This window comes from Notechis scutatus, chromosome 3, assembly GCF_049901735.1.
Source record: "Notechis scutatus isolate UNSWTSFEM ecotype Mainland chromosome 3, rNotScu1.2, whole genome shotgun sequence".
NCBI lineage: Eukaryota > Metazoa > Chordata > Lepidosauria > Squamata > Elapidae > Notechis > Notechis scutatus.
This window is the reverse complement of record NC_142011.1, coordinates 2,579,081-2,595,572: the sequence shown is the minus strand read 5'-3', so window position 1 is coordinate 2,595,572 and position 16,492 is coordinate 2,579,081. Positions and strand designations below refer to the sequence as shown.

The following is a 16,492-nucleotide window of genomic DNA, read 5'->3' as shown; positions in this document are numbered from 1 at the left end:
AACTCACCGCTCTGCATGGAACTTTTTATCCGTTGGTGGTTTATAAAGTCATGGGGGGAAAAAGTGCCTTCATACTTCATGCCTTCAGTCCTCGAGCTACGACCACAAGGGAGCCCCCCAAATTTCTGTTGCTAAGTGAGACATGGGTTGAGTTTTGCCCCCATTCTACGGCCTTTCTTCCCACTGTTGTTAAGCGAATCTTAAGTTAGTCACACGGTCGTTAAGTGAGTCTGGTTTCCCCACTGCTGGTCAGAAGGTCGCAAAGTGGGATCACATTACCCTGGGACACAGCAACCGTCATAAATATGGGTCAGTTGCCAAGCATCACCGTGGCGATGGTGCAACGGTCATGAGTGTGAAAAACGGACATAAGTCACTTTTCTCGGCGCCGCTGACATTTTATGAGCGGTCACTAAACTGTCGTAAGTCAAGGCAGACCAGAAGGGGGGAGGGGGCACCAGGACTCCAAACCAAGGACTCCAAAATCCATCTTCCTTTGCCCAGTGGCAGAAGCCCAGGGGGCAATTATACTGGCCCCCTTGGCTGGGTTAAACAAAAAGGGGCAACGGATCTTTAGCACCTTTTTAATCTTGAAATTATTTAATTACAAAAGCGACAAATTGCTCTGTATACACCGAAAAGCAGCGTTTCTCAGCCAATTGTAGCGGGGTGGACTTCAACTCCCAGAATTCCCCAGCCAGCTTTGCAAAGCGATAGTTAAGTCAATCGTCCCCGATTTTACAATTTTTTTTGCCCCGAAGCAACTCACTGCAAGTTGTTAAGTGAGTCGCATGGTCATTAAGCAATCCAGCTTCTCCACACATACACACACACACCCCCGTCGGCCATTAATAAACACCCACTTTTGATCGCATGACCATGGAAACGCCACAAGGGTCATAAGTGTGAGGACCGATGCTAAGTCCCCTGTTCCGGTGCTGTAGTCACTCCCGTCGCTAAACAAATGGCTGTAAATCAAGGACCCCCTATACTTACATCAAACCCTTTTTTTAATCTAACAGGAGGACAGAAAGCTAGCTGAGTGTCCGATGCCAGCCGTCAAAGCCGGAAAGGTGAACATAAATTTAAATCGTTCAAATAGGGGTATTCCTCGTTTGGGAACAGCAGCCTCTCAAATACGGCCTTCTGGCTTAGCAGAGGAATAATTTAGAGCCCCTGGCAAGGGGGCTGACACTTAATAGGACGGCACACCTGCTCTGAATGCAGGTGAGTCTCAGGTTCGGCTGCTTAAAAAGATCAGGTAACAGGTGTGAGAAAAGGCCGTGGAAGCTGTGCAGGGCCAGATGGTGTGGAGCTGACTCCTATTTCTTAGCGGTAGCAAGGCTGAAGTCTGCCCAAACCCCCGAGCCTAAATAAACTAAATAAACCAAAAGTTTGTTTCCTTCTTTGATCCATCAGTTGTTGACTAGATAACATCATCAGGGCTCGGTTTATTTTTATTTTTATTCTTTTTATGGCCTCCATCCTCTGTCTAGCCGTTGCAGCACTGAGGATGTTACCTAGTTGGGTTATGAAACGTCTGCAAGTAAACAGCCAAGTTCAGAGAGCACCAAGGACCCCACAGTCCTCCTCCTCTTCCTCCTCCACCTCCACTCTGCAAACCCCCCGTCCCTTCTAACACTGATGATATTGCCTAGTTGGGTCATGAAACGTCTGCAAGAAAACAGCCAAGCTCAGAGTACCAAGGATCACACAGCTCCTCCTCCTCCTCCTCCTCCTCCCATCCAGCCCTGATGATGTTACCTAGCTGAGTCATGAAATGTTTGCAAGAAAACAGCCAAGCTCAGAGCACCAAGGAACACACAGTTGTCCTCCTCCTCCTCCTCTTCCTCCTCCTCCTCCTCCTCCTCCTCCTCCTCCTCCTCCTCCTCCTCCTCCTCCTCCACAAACCCCATACATTTCTAGCACTGATAACATTACCTAGTTGGGTCATGAAATGTCTGCAAGAAAACAGCCAAGCTCAAAGAACACCAAGGACCCCATAGTCCTCTTCCTCCTGCTCTTCTTCCTCTTCCTCCTGCTCCTCCCCCTCCTTTTCTTCCTCCACAATCCCCACTCTCTTCTAATACTCCAATGTTCCCTAGTTGGGTCATGAAACATCTGCAAGAAAATAACCAAGGTCAGAGACCAAGGATCAATTGGCCAAGGTTGAGAAATATCTCAATTCTGTCCTCCTCCTCCTCCTATTCCTCTCTGCAAATTCTACTCCCTTCTAGCATTGATGACATTCCCTAGTTGGGTCATGAAACGTCTGCAAAAAAGCAACCCCGCTGAGAGAGAACCAAGGCCTTTACTTCCTACTCCAGAACTCCCCTGTTATCATGACCATCGATTGTACTGGACAGAAATTAAGGGAGACCTCATCAAACTCAAACCTCCATCCAACCAGGTTAATTAATCCGATCTAAATCAAGGCTCTCAGTCAAGGCCTTTGCCAACTCTACAGACCTCAAGAAGACCTCACATTTCTTCTGACTCATTCTCAGATGGAATTATTAACTGCGTTTTGCATCCTGTTGTGGTTCGCTGGCAGCCGACGCAGACGGCAGCGGAATCGGACAGTGGGGAAGAACGGGGACCAGTCCTGGAGTCTGGGAAGGACTTGGACGAGGGTCCTGGGTCCGATGGGCCAGCACCATCTGGGAGTGGGGTGCTGACTCCGGAGCCTCCAGAATCTGGCAGCAGCGAGGCAGAGGAACAAGGGGAGCCTGTTCCCAGGGCGCGCGTGCACAGAGCTGCCAGAAGGCAAGAACAGCTAAGACAAAAAGGGCGACTTGGGAGTAAGGCTGAGAGGTGATTGCCCCTCCCATAAGGGATAAAAGTCAGGCAAAGGTGGAGAAACCTTTGCAGGAAGCAAGGTCGTTTGCTCTGTTCGGATTCAACCTTGAAGCTCTGCATGGACTTTGGTTGTATTTTTACAGTTCATTTGGCACTTTCGTTGTTGGCAGCCATTCAAAGGAGAGAAAGGTGGGTGCTTATCTCGAGGCACTGTTTGGGACTCCTTACAGGCTGGGAATGCACATAATTCCCAGCCGTGAAATAAAAAGAGAGTTGTTTGGGCTAAGCGTGTGCTTAATAATGGTCTCAGGAAGCCTTGGTCAGAACAGGTCCCTCTATTACCAGTAGTCCAGCATGGGAGAATGGGAGATGATGGCAGAGAGGATCTATCTATCTATCTATCTATCTATCTATCTATCTATCTATCTATCTATCTATCTATCTATCTATCTATCTATCTATCTATCTAATCTCTCTGATCTAGCTATATCTCTATTTATCTATCTATTATCTCTATCTCTATCTCTATCTATCTATCTATCATCTATCTATCTATCTATCTATCTATCTATCTATCTATCTATCTATCTATCTATCATCTATCTATCTAATCTCTCTGATCTAGCTATATCTCTATTTATCTATTATCTCTATCTCTATCTCTATCTCTATCTATCTATCTATCTATCTATCTATCTAATCTCTCTGATCTAGCTATATCTCTATCTATCTATCTATCTATCTATCTATCTATCTATCTATCTATCTAATCTCTCTGATCTAGCTATATCTGTTTATCTAAATATTACATCTATCTATCTATCTCTATCTATCTATCTATCTATCTCCTCTTTCCTAATGAAGATGGGAAAAGTATGTCTGCAGTAGCTCCTTGACCCAACACCAGTTCTAGAAATCTATAAATAACGTGACTTCATGCACAGTTATGTCCCTTCTGAGGTCCATTCACTGGTCACTATTGGTTTATCTAATATTTTTCCTCCCTAACTAGGCAAATAAAGAGAAACCACAGTGAGTCCTCGACTTACAACCACAACTTGAGCCCAATCTTTCTGTTGCTAAGCAAGACAGTTTTTAAGTGAATTTTGGTCCCCTTTTTCAACCTTTTCGTGCCACCGTTGTTAAACAAATCACTGCAGTTCTTCAGTTGGCCACCCAGTTGTTAAGGAAATCTAGCCTTCCCCGTTGACTTTGCTTAAGAGACGGTTGCAAAAGGGGATCACGTGACCCCCCCAGGGGACACAACGACCGTCATAAATAGGAACCAGTCACTAAGCGTCCCGAACCGCTCTCCTGTTTTTAATTATTTTACGCATCAGGTTTATCAAAGTCAATTGTTCGTGTTTCTTTGCCTTCACCTTACGCCTGGTGTTTGTACTTGAAATAAATAAACTGGTGGATAAAATAAAATAAACTCAGCAACTCCGCAAGAATAATTGTACAGTGGCATAGCGGGGACAATGAACATTACAACATGCAAACATAATCCTTTTTAAAAAAAAAAACACATACCCAAATGGAGAGTTTAAGCGTGTGCTAGAAATCTGTTTTTGTTTTGCTATGCGTACACTCCCAAAAATAGTAAGTCCAGCACACACACAAAAATAAAAACAGAAAAACAAGCTTCATATAATCAGAGTTGGAAGGGACGTTGTAGGTCATCTAGTCCAACCCCGCTGCCCAAGCAGGAAACCCTACACCACCATCCCTGACAAATGGCAGTCCAACCTCCCCTTGAAAGTCTCAAGTGATTACGATAGATATTTTATCAAACCTTTTAATCATACATTGTTTCATATTTTCTAAAGTTATTTCTATTTCTAATATGACAATACTATCTTATGTACTTTTGCAGAATCCCTTTTTCCATTAAATTTTCACCCATTATCTCTAAATAGGCCGTTTCTCTATTATTTTGTTTCTGTCCTTTATAACTTCTTTTCCTTTCTTTCTTCCCTCTCATCTTCTCCCTCCCCTTTTTACCCCCTTGTCTCTCTACTTCTAATTCTCTCTTCTCCATTTCCCTCTTCTGTTGCTTTCTGATTTTATATTTATTTTTCACTCTATTTTTTGGGGGGGGAGTTGTTTTTCCCAATCTTAAACTTTCCGTTCTCTTTCCCCCTTTTCCTTTTTTCCCCCCACCTAAGATTACTTGTTCATTAAAGATGGCTTCTTCTTTGTTGCAATCTTCTTGTTCTGCAGGCATTTCTTGCTGTCTCTCATAGTTCCAAATCTCCATTTCTAAAAACTGAAATATGAAGCCAAAAGAACCTCTCCCTTCTTGTGCATCTTCTTTGTACTTTTTAAGTTCCATTTTCAGTTCTTCTAAAAGTGGAGCCATTTTAAACAGTTTTAAACAACCACCCGATTGATTTTAGTCAGTCAAATACAATAACCAAAAATCCAGAAATCATCAAGTAATCCAGATAGTCCCAAGTTATTTCTTTTCCCAAACGCCATCACTCTGCTAAACAACTCATTCCCTCAACACTGTCCAACTATTTACAAAGTCTGCACTACTATTACTATTCATCTTCTCATCACTCCTTATCACTCATCCCATCTCACTGTATGGCTGTAACTTTGCAGCTTGTATCCTTACGATTTATATTGACTGCTTCCTAGTATGATTTGATTGCTTACTGTACCCTCTGACTATCATTAAGTGTTGGACCTGATGATTCTTGGCTCTTGACAAATATATCTTTTCTTTTAAGTATAATCAGAATATTTGCACCAAAGACAAATTCCTTGGTCAATAAAAAAGAATTCTATTCTATTCTATTTTCTGTTCTGTTGCTATTACTATTCCATTCCATTCTATTCTATTCTTTCATTCTTAATTTTGTTCTATTCCTATTCTATTCCTATCATCTATTCTATTCTATTCTATTCTATTCTATTCTATTCTATTCTATTCTATTCCTATATCTATTCTATTCTATTCTATTCTATTCTATTCTATTCCTATTATCTATTCTATTCCTATTATCTATTCTATTCTGTTCTGTTCTATTCCTATTTTAAACCCAGAAGTGCAGCATGTCATATACTGCATATTCCTGTCTACAATCATCAAGCTTATTATTATTATTTTTTAAAAAATCCATTAACCTATCTTGATCAGATCTTGCAAATTGGGAGGGGGGGCGGGGAAAAACCCACCCAACCTGCCAAATAAAAGTGAGCCAGCTACAATTCTTCTCAAATTTGCTATCCTCCGGAGGAACAGCCCATAAATGGGAATAATTTTCCGTATTGCAAGTCTGTCTGCGCACAGGAGAGGAATAAGCACAGGCCCATTTGGCAGCAAAACTGTGTGCGTTGTGATATCATCCCGGAGATTACCCAAATTAAAGCAATTGGCTTCTAGCGCATGTTGCAACTGAGCGAAATTGATCTATTTCCTCTTCTTCTTATACAGGTAGGTTTCGACTTACAACCACAATCGAGAACAGGAAGTTTTGGTGGCTAAGCTTTCTTTTTTTTTTTTTTCCTGAAGTGGCTAGGTAAAATCCCAGCAGTTATTAAGTGAACCATTTGGCCGTTAAGCAAATCCAGCTTCCCCCATTGAGCCAAAGGTTTTTTTGTTTTTTTTCAGGAGGCAACTGGACTTTCTGGTTTTTCTTTGAAGACATTTCGCTTCCCATCCAAGAAGCTTCTTCAGCTCTGACTGGATGGTGGGGAAGGATTTATACACCTTGCAGACAGCTGGTTATTTGCATCCTATTAGAGCAGGGGTGTCCAACCTTGGTAACTCTAAGACTTGTGGACTTCAACTCCCAGAATTCCTCAGCCAGCAAAGCTGCTGTGAAGCAATGCGTTTGTGAAGTGGCTGTTTTATTTCCCCGGTGTACAGGTTGTGCACAGGTCTCATTAAGTCTACATGGAGGGAAGGAAGCAGTGGGGTGCCACAAGGTTAGGCCCAGGACTCTTCAATATCTTCATTAACGACTTAGGTGATGGAATAGAAAGGGAATTTACCAAATTTGCAGATGATACTAAGCTGGCAGGAATAGCTAACACCCAAGAAGATAGACTCAAGGTCCAGATGGATCTTGACAGACTAGAACCCTGGGCCCTATCGAACAAAATGAAATTCAATGTAGAGAAAAGTAAAGTCCTCCACTTAGGCAAGAAAAACCAAAAGGACACATACAGACTGGGTGAAACCAGGCTCAGTAGCAGAAACTGTGAAAGGGATGTTGGAGTCTGAGTGGACAACCAGCTAAATAGGAGCCAGCAGTGTGCAGCGGCAGCCAAAAAAGCCAATGCAATCCTAAACTGCATTAACAGAGGGATACAATAAAGATCTAGGGAGGTATTAATATCACTCTATAAAGTCTTATTAAGGCCACACCTAGAGTACTGCATCCAGTTTTGTCACCACACTATAAAAAAGAGTTTGAGACTCTAGAAAGAGGGCAGAGAAGAGCAACCAGGATGATGAGGGGACTGGAGGCTAAAAGATATGAAGAACGGTTTCAGGAACTGGGCATGGCTAGTCTGGGGAGACAGGAGAGCATCTTCCAATATTTGAGGGGCTGCCCCAGAGAGGAGGAAGGGGTCAAGCTATTCCCCAAGACACCCGAAGGCCAGACAAGGAACAATGGATGGAAACTGAACAAGGAGAGATTCATCCTGGAAATAAGGAGCGATTTTCTGACAGCGAGAACAACCAATGGAACAGGAGTTGCCTTCAGAAGTTGTGGGAGCTTCCTTACTTGAGACCTTCAAGAAGAGACTGGACTGCCCTCTGTCAGAAATGGTGTAGGGTCTCCTGCTTGGGTGGGTGGGGGTTGGACTAGATGACCTACAAGGTCCCTTCCAACTGTGATTATCTGTTTTCTGTTATTGTACTGCCTATATAGCACGTTGCTCAGTTTGCGTCCGGGTGTTTTATCCTCGAGGTACACAGTACAACGCGGCTCGCTCCTAAATTTTGATCACGTGACCGTAGGGATTTTGCAACGGTCACAAATGTAAAAAGCTGAACGGTTGCTTAACGAACCCTAAACCACCTGTGTAGATTTTGTGCTATTTTATAGAGGAACAAAGCTGTATTACTAGGTAATGGCTTTTTGTAAAGTAATGATACAACTGACATTTCTACCCAACAATGCCAGCAAACAGTGCAACTTTCAAGGACAAACAAATTACAAACACCTCCTCTGTCTTTCTTTCACACATACAACACAATCCACTCTTCTCTTTGACAGCTAAGATGCCGCAAAAAAATAAATAAATTTCTCCAGCGTACAAGTAAGGGGGTGGGTGGGCTATATTTTTTCTTCCCTTGGGGAGAAACGCCGTTAGGATGCAGGCAGGATTCGGAGTCAGTAACAACAACTTTTCAAGAGGTTCAAGAGGCTTGGGCGGGGGGGTTGGACTAGACGACCTACAAGGTCCCTTCCAACTCTGATTATCTATCTAGGTCTTGCCGCATTTCCCTGCCCCCAAAATTCTTCCGACGTGAATTGCAACCAGAGCCCTTCCCAAAAAAATATGCTAAATTTTAATGTTTCCTCTTTCCTCCTTCCCGAAACGGCAGCCAAAACTGGGTTCTCCCAGCTGAACTAAAACTCCCACATCCACTTTCTCGCTTGGAAACACACCCGAGTATCACTTCTTCAAAGTGAGGTCCGAGTTCGAGGGAAGCTGCAGTTAAGTTCCTAGAGCCGAGGCCGAAAAGAGGGATGAGAAACAGCCCCGAACGCATCACTTCCATTTGGGCTCACGAAGAGAAGTGCGATTTTTTTGCTGCCTTACAACACGGCAACACACACACACACACACACACACACACACGCACTCGCTGTTCTGCCTTCCCACCAAGCACTTCTGCTTCCGTGGCCTTCTAAAATTATTTTCCAGCTTTGTGGCTATCAAGGTTAACGGCTGCCCCCCCTTTTTTTTTTCCTCTTCTATTTTTCCAACACAATTTCAAGCACCTTGGGAGGGAGATTTTGTTTTTGTTTTTTTGGCAGAAGCAGAGGGTGCCGATCCTTGCATATTCCCCCCCCCCCCATGCTTCCAAAGACACAAACCGCTCTCTCTCCTTGGCGAGCCAAGGTTCTTCAGAACATGAGATAAAGAGATAAAGCAAAAAAAGAGAATATTTGTGGCTCAGGGTCGAGCCGTGAGGTCAGATTGGGGCCATCTGAGCTTGGCTGTTTTCTTGCAGACCTTTTTATGACCCAACTGGGGAGCATCATCAGTGCTAGAAGGGAGGGGGGGTCAGGAGGAGGAGAAGGAAGGGGGAGGAGGAGGAGAGAGGGAGGAGGGGGAGGAGGAGGAAGAAGGGGAGGAGGAAGAAGAGGAGGAGCAGGAGGAGGGGAGGAGCAGGAGGAAGGGGGAGGAGGAGGAAGAGAGGGAGGAGCAGGAGGGGAAAGGAGGAAGGAGGAGCAGGAGGAGAGGGAGCAGGAGGAAGGGGAGAAGGAGGAAGAAGAGGAGGAGCAGGAGGAGCAGGAGGAAGGGGAGGAGGAGGAAGAGAGGGAGGAGCAGGAGGGGAAAGGAGGAAGAAGAGAAGGAGCAGGAGGAGGGGAGGAGCAGGAGGGGAAAGGAGGAAGGAGGAGCAGAAGGAAGAGAGAGGAGCAGGAGGAAGGGGAGAAGGAGGAAGAGGAGGAGCAGGAGGGGAAAGGAGGAAGAAGAGAAGGAGCAGGAGGAGGGGAGGAGCAGGGGGAAAGGAGGAAGAAGAGGAGCAGGAGAAAGAGAGAGGGAGCAGGAGGAAGGGGAGAAGGAGGAAGAAGAGGAGCAGGAGGAGGAAAGGAGGGAAGAGGAGGAGCAGGAAGAGGGGAGGAGCAGGAGGAAGGGGGAGAGGAGGAAGGGGAGGAGGAGGAAGAGAGGGAGGAGCTGGAGGGGAAAGGAGGAAGAAGAGGAGCAGGAGGAGGAGAGGGAGCAGGAGGAAGGGGAGAAGGAGGAAGAGGAGGAGCAGGAGGGGGAAAGGAGGAAGAAGAGGAGGAGCAGGAAGAGGGAGGAGCAGGAGGAAGGGAGGAGCAGGAGGAAGGGGAGGAGGAGGAGGAGAGGGAGGAGCAGGAGGGGAAAGGAGGAAGAAGAGGAGCAGGAGAAGAGAGAGGGAGCAGGAGGAAGGGGAGAAGGAGGAAGAAGAGGAGCAGGAGGGAAAGGAGGAAGAAGAGGAGGAGCAGGAAGAGGGAGGAGCAGGAGGAAGGGGGAGCAGGAGGAAGGGGAGGAGGAGGAAGAGAGGGAGGAGCAGGAGGAAAGGAGGAAGAAGAGGAGCAGGAGGAGGAGAGGGAGCAGGAGGAAGGAGGAGAAGGAGGAAGAGGAGGAGCAGGAGGGGAAAGGAGGAAGAAGAGGAGCAGGAGGAGGAGAGGGAGCAGGAGGAAGGGGAGAAGGAGGAAGAGGAGGAGCAGGAGGGGGAAAGGAGGAAGAAGAGGAGGAGCAGGAGGAGGGGGGAGCAGGAGGGGAAAGGAGGAAGGAGGAGCAGGAGGAGAGAGAGGGAGCAGGAGGAAGGGGAGAAGGGAGGAGCAGGAGGGGAAGGCGGAAGAGAGGAGGAGCAGGAGGGGAGGAGCAGGAGGAAGAGAAGGAGGAAGAGGAGCAGGAGGAAGAGAAGGAGAAGGAGGGGGAAGAGGAGGATCAGGAGGAAGAGGAAGAGGAGGAGTGGGAGGAGGACTATGGGGTCCTTGGTGCTTTCCGAACTTGGTGTTTTTTCTTGTAGACGTTTCATGACCCAACTGGGGAACATCATCAGGGTTAGGAGAGAGGGGAGCTTGCTCTCTGCTTCTATATAGTGGTTTCTTTCTGTCCGTGAAGGTAGGACAGACCATCATGGGACCACCCACTCAGATGAACAAGCCAACATAGAGGGCAGCCTGATCAAGGAACCTGCAGGAGCCCCTGAAAGGGGAAGCCGCTTGCATGTAAACAGAGAGCAAAATTCACTCATCCCAGAGCAAACCCCACGCTCACTAGTTCTGAGGATGTTACCTAGTTGGGTCATGAGATGTCTGCAAGAAAACAAAATTCAAACTGAACAAGGACCTCACAGTCCTCCTCCTCCTCCTCCTCTTCTTCTTCCTCTCCCTCCTCCCTCTTCCCTTCCTCCTGCTCCTCCTCTTCCCTCCACCCCTCCTCCTCCTCCCTGCCCTCTCCCTCCTCCTTCCTCCTCCTGCTCCTCCCTTCCTCTCCACCTCTCCTCCTCCTCTTCTTTTCCTCTCCCTCCTCCCCTTCTCTCTTCCTCCTCCTCTCTTCTTCCTCTTCCTCTTCCTCCTGCTCCTCCTCTTCCCTCCACCCCCTCCTCCTCTCCTCCCCCTCCTCCTCACCCCACCTCCTCCCTTCCTCCTGCTTTTCCTCTTCCTCCTGCTCCTCCCCTTCCCCCTCCACCTCTCCTCCTCCTCCTCTTCTTTTTCCTCCTCCTCTCCACAACCCCCACTCCCTTCTAACACTGATGATGTTGCCTAGCTGGGCCATGAAACGTCCGTAAGAAATCAACCAGCCTCAGGACAGCACCAGGGACCACCCCCTCAATAAAACCCAATTTTGGTTTCCACAATACCTTCCGCTCTAACTCAGGTCTGGCCTTAACAAAGTCCATCCCCTCCTAAAATCGTCCTTTCCCCATTTTACGGATCCACTCCATTTCCTGGCCTTAATCCTCAAGCGGGCCAGACCGAAACGCCGCGATGTCTTTTTAGACGCGCGAGTTGCAACCAGGTGGACGGGTAACAAGACAAGGGCGGAAGGAAGGACAGAGGTTTGCAGACAACCAAGTTCACACACACACACACACACACACACCCAGCAAGCATCCAGCTAAGCAAGATCTCCATCCAGCAAGGAAAAAAACCAAAACCGCTCACCTGTTCCTGGGAATTCATAACTCGGAGCTTCATCTGCTTCAGGTAAGTGGAGGTGAGAGGCATGTTGTAGTCGATGATGCCCGAGACCAGCGAAGAAGGGGAATCATTTTCTGGATGGAAAGAAGGAAAACGGGTCTCTTTTCAAAGGCCTGGAAAGACGGAGTAACTTGACTTAACCCTCCTCCTTCCTCATCACCTGGATGAGATCCCACCAGAGGGAATCAACATTCTGGATTCTCACCTGTTCTCCGTTGGTCTCTGAATACCTACCCAATACAGGTAGTCCTAGACTTAGCCCCCGTTATAAAATCCTAGCGCTGGAAAGGGACCTTGGAGGGCGTCTAGTCCAGCCCCTCTGCCCAAGCAGGAGACCTGTCCTGTCTTTAAATTGGCTGGCTGAATATAAAGACAAGACAGGCAAACTCTACAAAGGCTTTCATACAACATTCCTTCATTGGCTTCACAAGGCATTCTCAAGGTATAACTCACGGTTACGTCGAGATTCACCTTAACGTCCGAATCTTTGCATAGTTGTCTTCATAGTGGGAAAGGATAGTGATCTTACATCCCATAATGATGGAGCAAAAGGATAAGATGGCAGCACAATGCTGGGGTCCGAGCAAGAGTGAAGGAACCTCCCCCAACCCAACCAAGGGTCAATTCAGTGACCAATCAGGATTACAGATGTGACCACAGGACATGAACTACAATTCCCAGGATGCATTAACTACATTTCCCATGAGGCATTCCCTTAAGGGGACAGCTCCCAATTCTAACTTAATTATCTCAATTCCCAATTACCTATATACTGTCTGGACAGCATACACCCCACCTGGAATTACAAATTCCACTACTAACCAACTATCAATTAACTATATAACCAAGATAAACAGTAAACAGTAATATAGCATCAAATAAAGCAACAGCACAAAACCCTTAGGGAATTACAGAATAACAAGCGTTGGAAGGGACCTCAGAGGTCGTCTAGTCCAGCCCCTTGCTCAGGGAGGAGACCCTTATGGAATTGCAGAATAGCAAGAGTTGGAAGGGGCCTTGGAGGGCGTCTAGTCCAGCCCCTTGCCCAAGTAGGAGACCCTTACAGAATTACAGAATAACAAGCTAGGTATATAGTCCCTTTTATCATCGCCCTCCGGCATTATACTCAACCAATATTCCGTTTTTCTACCACGCTTGTCCTACACAATCTGGGATTTTCCAACTTCACCCCATTGTGCAAAATTGTAATAAAACAAATATAAAGAGAAACAGATTTTTTTTCCCTACAGCAGCAATACTAGCACATTTTAACAATAAACTTGGTGGACACATTCATCACACCACGTGCTAATTCTACACCTCTACAAGCCACGTTTAACACCCCTGTTTTTTCCCCCCTTCGACAGCATCCTGTGTGTGTGTGTGTGTGTGTGTGTGTGTGTGTGTGTGTGATTTCCAGATTAGTCTAACACACTTTCAGAATAACAAAATAACAAGAATTGGAAGGGACCTTCAGAGGTCTTCTAGTCCAACCCCCTGCCCCAGCAAGAGAATCTTACAGAATTATAGAACTGCAAGAGTTGGAAGGGACTTTAGAGGTCATCTAGTCCAGCCCCCTGCCCAAGCAGGAGACCCTACGTCATTTCAGATAAATGATTGTCTGGTGTTTTTTTCCTTGAAAATCTCCAGTGATGGAACCCCCACAACTTCTGCTGCCCTACAGGTAGTCCTTGACTTACAACAGTTCATTGAATGACCGTTCGGTGTTACAACGGCACTGAAAAAAAAGTGACTTATGGCCGTTTTTCACACTGACGACCGTGATCCCCATGATCAAAATTCAGACACTTGGCAACTGTCTCATATTTACGACGGTTGCAGGGTCATGTGATTCTCTTTTGCGACCTTCTTGCGAGCCAAGTCAATGCAGGAAGCCAGATTCGCTTAACAACTGGGTAACCTACCTGACAACTGCAGTGATTCACTTAACAACGGTGCCAAGAAAGGTTGTAAAATGGGGCAAAGTTCACTTGACTGTTGTTGGGCTTAGCCACAGAAACATTGGGCTCAATTGTCCTCCTAAATTGAGGACCATCGGTGGCTTCCATCCATCATTTCTTGTCTTGTACTCAGGTGCTTTGGAGATTATATTGATAGTTACCTAACATCAAACTCTTCTATTGCAGGGGTCTCCAACCTTGGCCACTTTAAGCCTAGTGGACTTCAACTCCCAGAATTCCTCAGCCAGCCACAGCAACAGGAAGTCTAAAGCAGGGTCTCCAACCTTGGCCACTTTAAGCCTAGTGGACTTCAACTCCCAGAATTCCTCAGCCAGCCACAGCAACAGGAAGTCTAAAGCAGGGGTCTCCAACCTTGGCCACTTTAAGACTTGTGGACTTCAACTCCCAGAATTCCTCAGCCAGCCACAGCAACAGGAAGTCTAAAGCAGGGGTCTCCAACCTTGGCCACTTTAAGCCTAGTGGACTTCAACTCCCAGAATTCCTCAGCCAGCCACAGCAACAGGAAGTCTAAAGCAGGGGTCTCCAACCTTGGCCACTTTAAGCCTAGTGGACTTCAACTCCCAGAATTCCTCAGCCAAGCCACAGCAACAGGAAGTCTAAAGCAGGGGTCTCCAATCTTGGCCACTTTACGTCTGGTGGACTTCAACTCCCAGAATTCCTCAGCCAGCCACAGCAACAGGAAGTCTAAAGCAGCGTTGCTGGCTGAGGAATTCTGGGAGTTGAAGTCCACCAGTCTTAAAGTGGCCAAGATTGGAGACCCCTGCTCTGCAAGATGCTAAAATGGGCAGGCTGTGATCCAGAATGGATTTGGCCAGCATCCTCCACACCCCAGTCTGACCTTCAACATTCAATTTAAAATGAACTGTTAAAAATGGATGTAATTAATTAATTCTCTTGCCCTGAGACAGGCAGAGGTACCAGCATCTTTCTTGCCTGTTCAATTTCAGGACTTATTTCCCCACTGATAATCCCCCACCCCCCCCCCATGGCATAATCTACATTCGGTTTATGGGGAGGGATAGAGGCCTAATAATTGTCCTTGGGTAACTTTTTCTGCTCTAATAACTCCTTGTTTACAGCAGCAAAACAGCCGCTGGGCATTAAAAATATCCCTCACAATATGATACAGCATAATAAATAACAGAAGAGCAGAGTTGGAAGGGACCTCAGAGGTCTACTAGTCCAACCCTCTGCTCAAGCAGGAAACCCTATACTATTTCAGATAAATGATTGTCTAATCTCTTCTTAAAAACCTCCAGTGATGGAGCACCCACAACTTCTGGTGGCAAGCAGTTCCACTGGTTAATTGTTCTCACTGTCATGAAATTTCCTCCTTAATTCCAGGTTGCTTCTCTCCTTGGTGAGTTTCCATCCATTGCTTCTAATCCTGCCTTCAGGGGCTTTGGAGAATAACAGAATAACAGAATTGGAAGGGACCTTGGAGGTCCTCTAGTCCAACCCTCAGCTCAAAAGGAAACCCTATACCAAGGGTTCAAACTTGGCAAGTTTAAGACTTGTGGACTTCAACTCCCAGAATCCCTGAGCTAACATGGCTGGAGGAGGAATTCTGGGAGTTGAAGTTCACAAGTCTTAAAGCTGTCGAGTTTGAAGACCCCTGATCTATTTACCTACCTATCTATCATCTCTCTCTCTCTCTCTCTCTCTCCATACCTACCTACCTACCTAACCTACTATCCATCTATCCATCTGTCTATCTGTCTATCTATCTATCTATCTATCCGTCTATCTATCTATCTATCTATCTATCTATCTATCCGTCTATCTATCTGTCCTTCTATCTGTCCTTCTATCTGTCTGTCTGTCTATCTGTCCATCTATCCATCCATCCATCCATCCATCCATCCATCCATCCATCCATCCATCTATCTATCTATCTATCTATCTATCTATCTATCTATCTATCTATCTATCTATCTATCTATCTATCATCTATATATCTATCTATGTATCATCTGTCTATCATCTATCACAAGGGTCTTCAAACTTGGCAAGTTTAAGACTTGTGGACTTCAACTCCCAGAATCCCGGAGCTAACATGGCTGGAGGAGGAATTCTGGGAGTTGAAGTCCACAAGTCTTAAAGCTGTCATGCCCTACACCATTCCAGACAAATGGCTGTCCAATCTCTTCTTAAAACCCTTCAGTGTTGGAGCATTCACAACTTCTGGAGGCAAGTTATTCCACTGGTTATGTGATGACCCAGGGTGGGGATACAAAATAAACCCAGTCACAAAAACCCGGTGAAGCCCCTTTTATTCCTTCACTTTCCTTCCAAGCTCCAAATATCCTTGACTGGAGACAAAAAAACTCCCCCACAAGCAGTTAAGAAAAGGAGGGGGAAAAAACAATACAAACCAGGCAAGATAAAGGGCTTGAAGACGTCCACAGATAACGGAACACACACTGGGAAGGACGCTCAACTCAAGAGAGGAACCATAAACTAGAGATATTATCCATGCTTTGTTTCCAGCACTGGCCCATACGCATGTCTGTCCTCTTATTCAGTTGTCACAGCTGCAGCCCATGAAGAGGATCAAGGCCCTTTCCGCCCCAGTAGACCACGTCTTTCCCTTATCCTCTCCTCCCTGTGTGCCCTAGGATGGAGAGGGGATGGGCCTGGTTCTTCCTCTGACTGTCCAGCCGGCCTCTGCCCTTCCCCAGCCTCCTCCACAACCTCTGGAGCTACACCTTCCACTCCCTGTTGGCTGTTCCTCCTCTGACTCAGAGTCCGTCTCCACCAGGGGCATGACAGGTTAATTATTTTGAGTGTCAGGAAATTCCTCCTTAATTCCAGGTTGTTTCTCTCTTTGATGAGTTT

The 16,492-nt window shown here is 46.3% G+C and overlaps 1 protein-coding gene across 1 annotated transcript in view; it reads right to left on the bottom strand.

Moving 5' to 3' along the window:
* NOL4L (nucleolar protein 4 like) overlaps window positions 1-16,492 on the bottom strand; it is a 142,688-nt gene that overhangs the window by 62,138 nt on the left and 64,058 nt on the right. Inside the window, 1 exon segment of the mRNA XM_087962334.1 lies at window positions 11,637-11,746. Coding sequence (XP_087818460.1) covers window positions 11,637-11,746 — 110 coding nt within the window.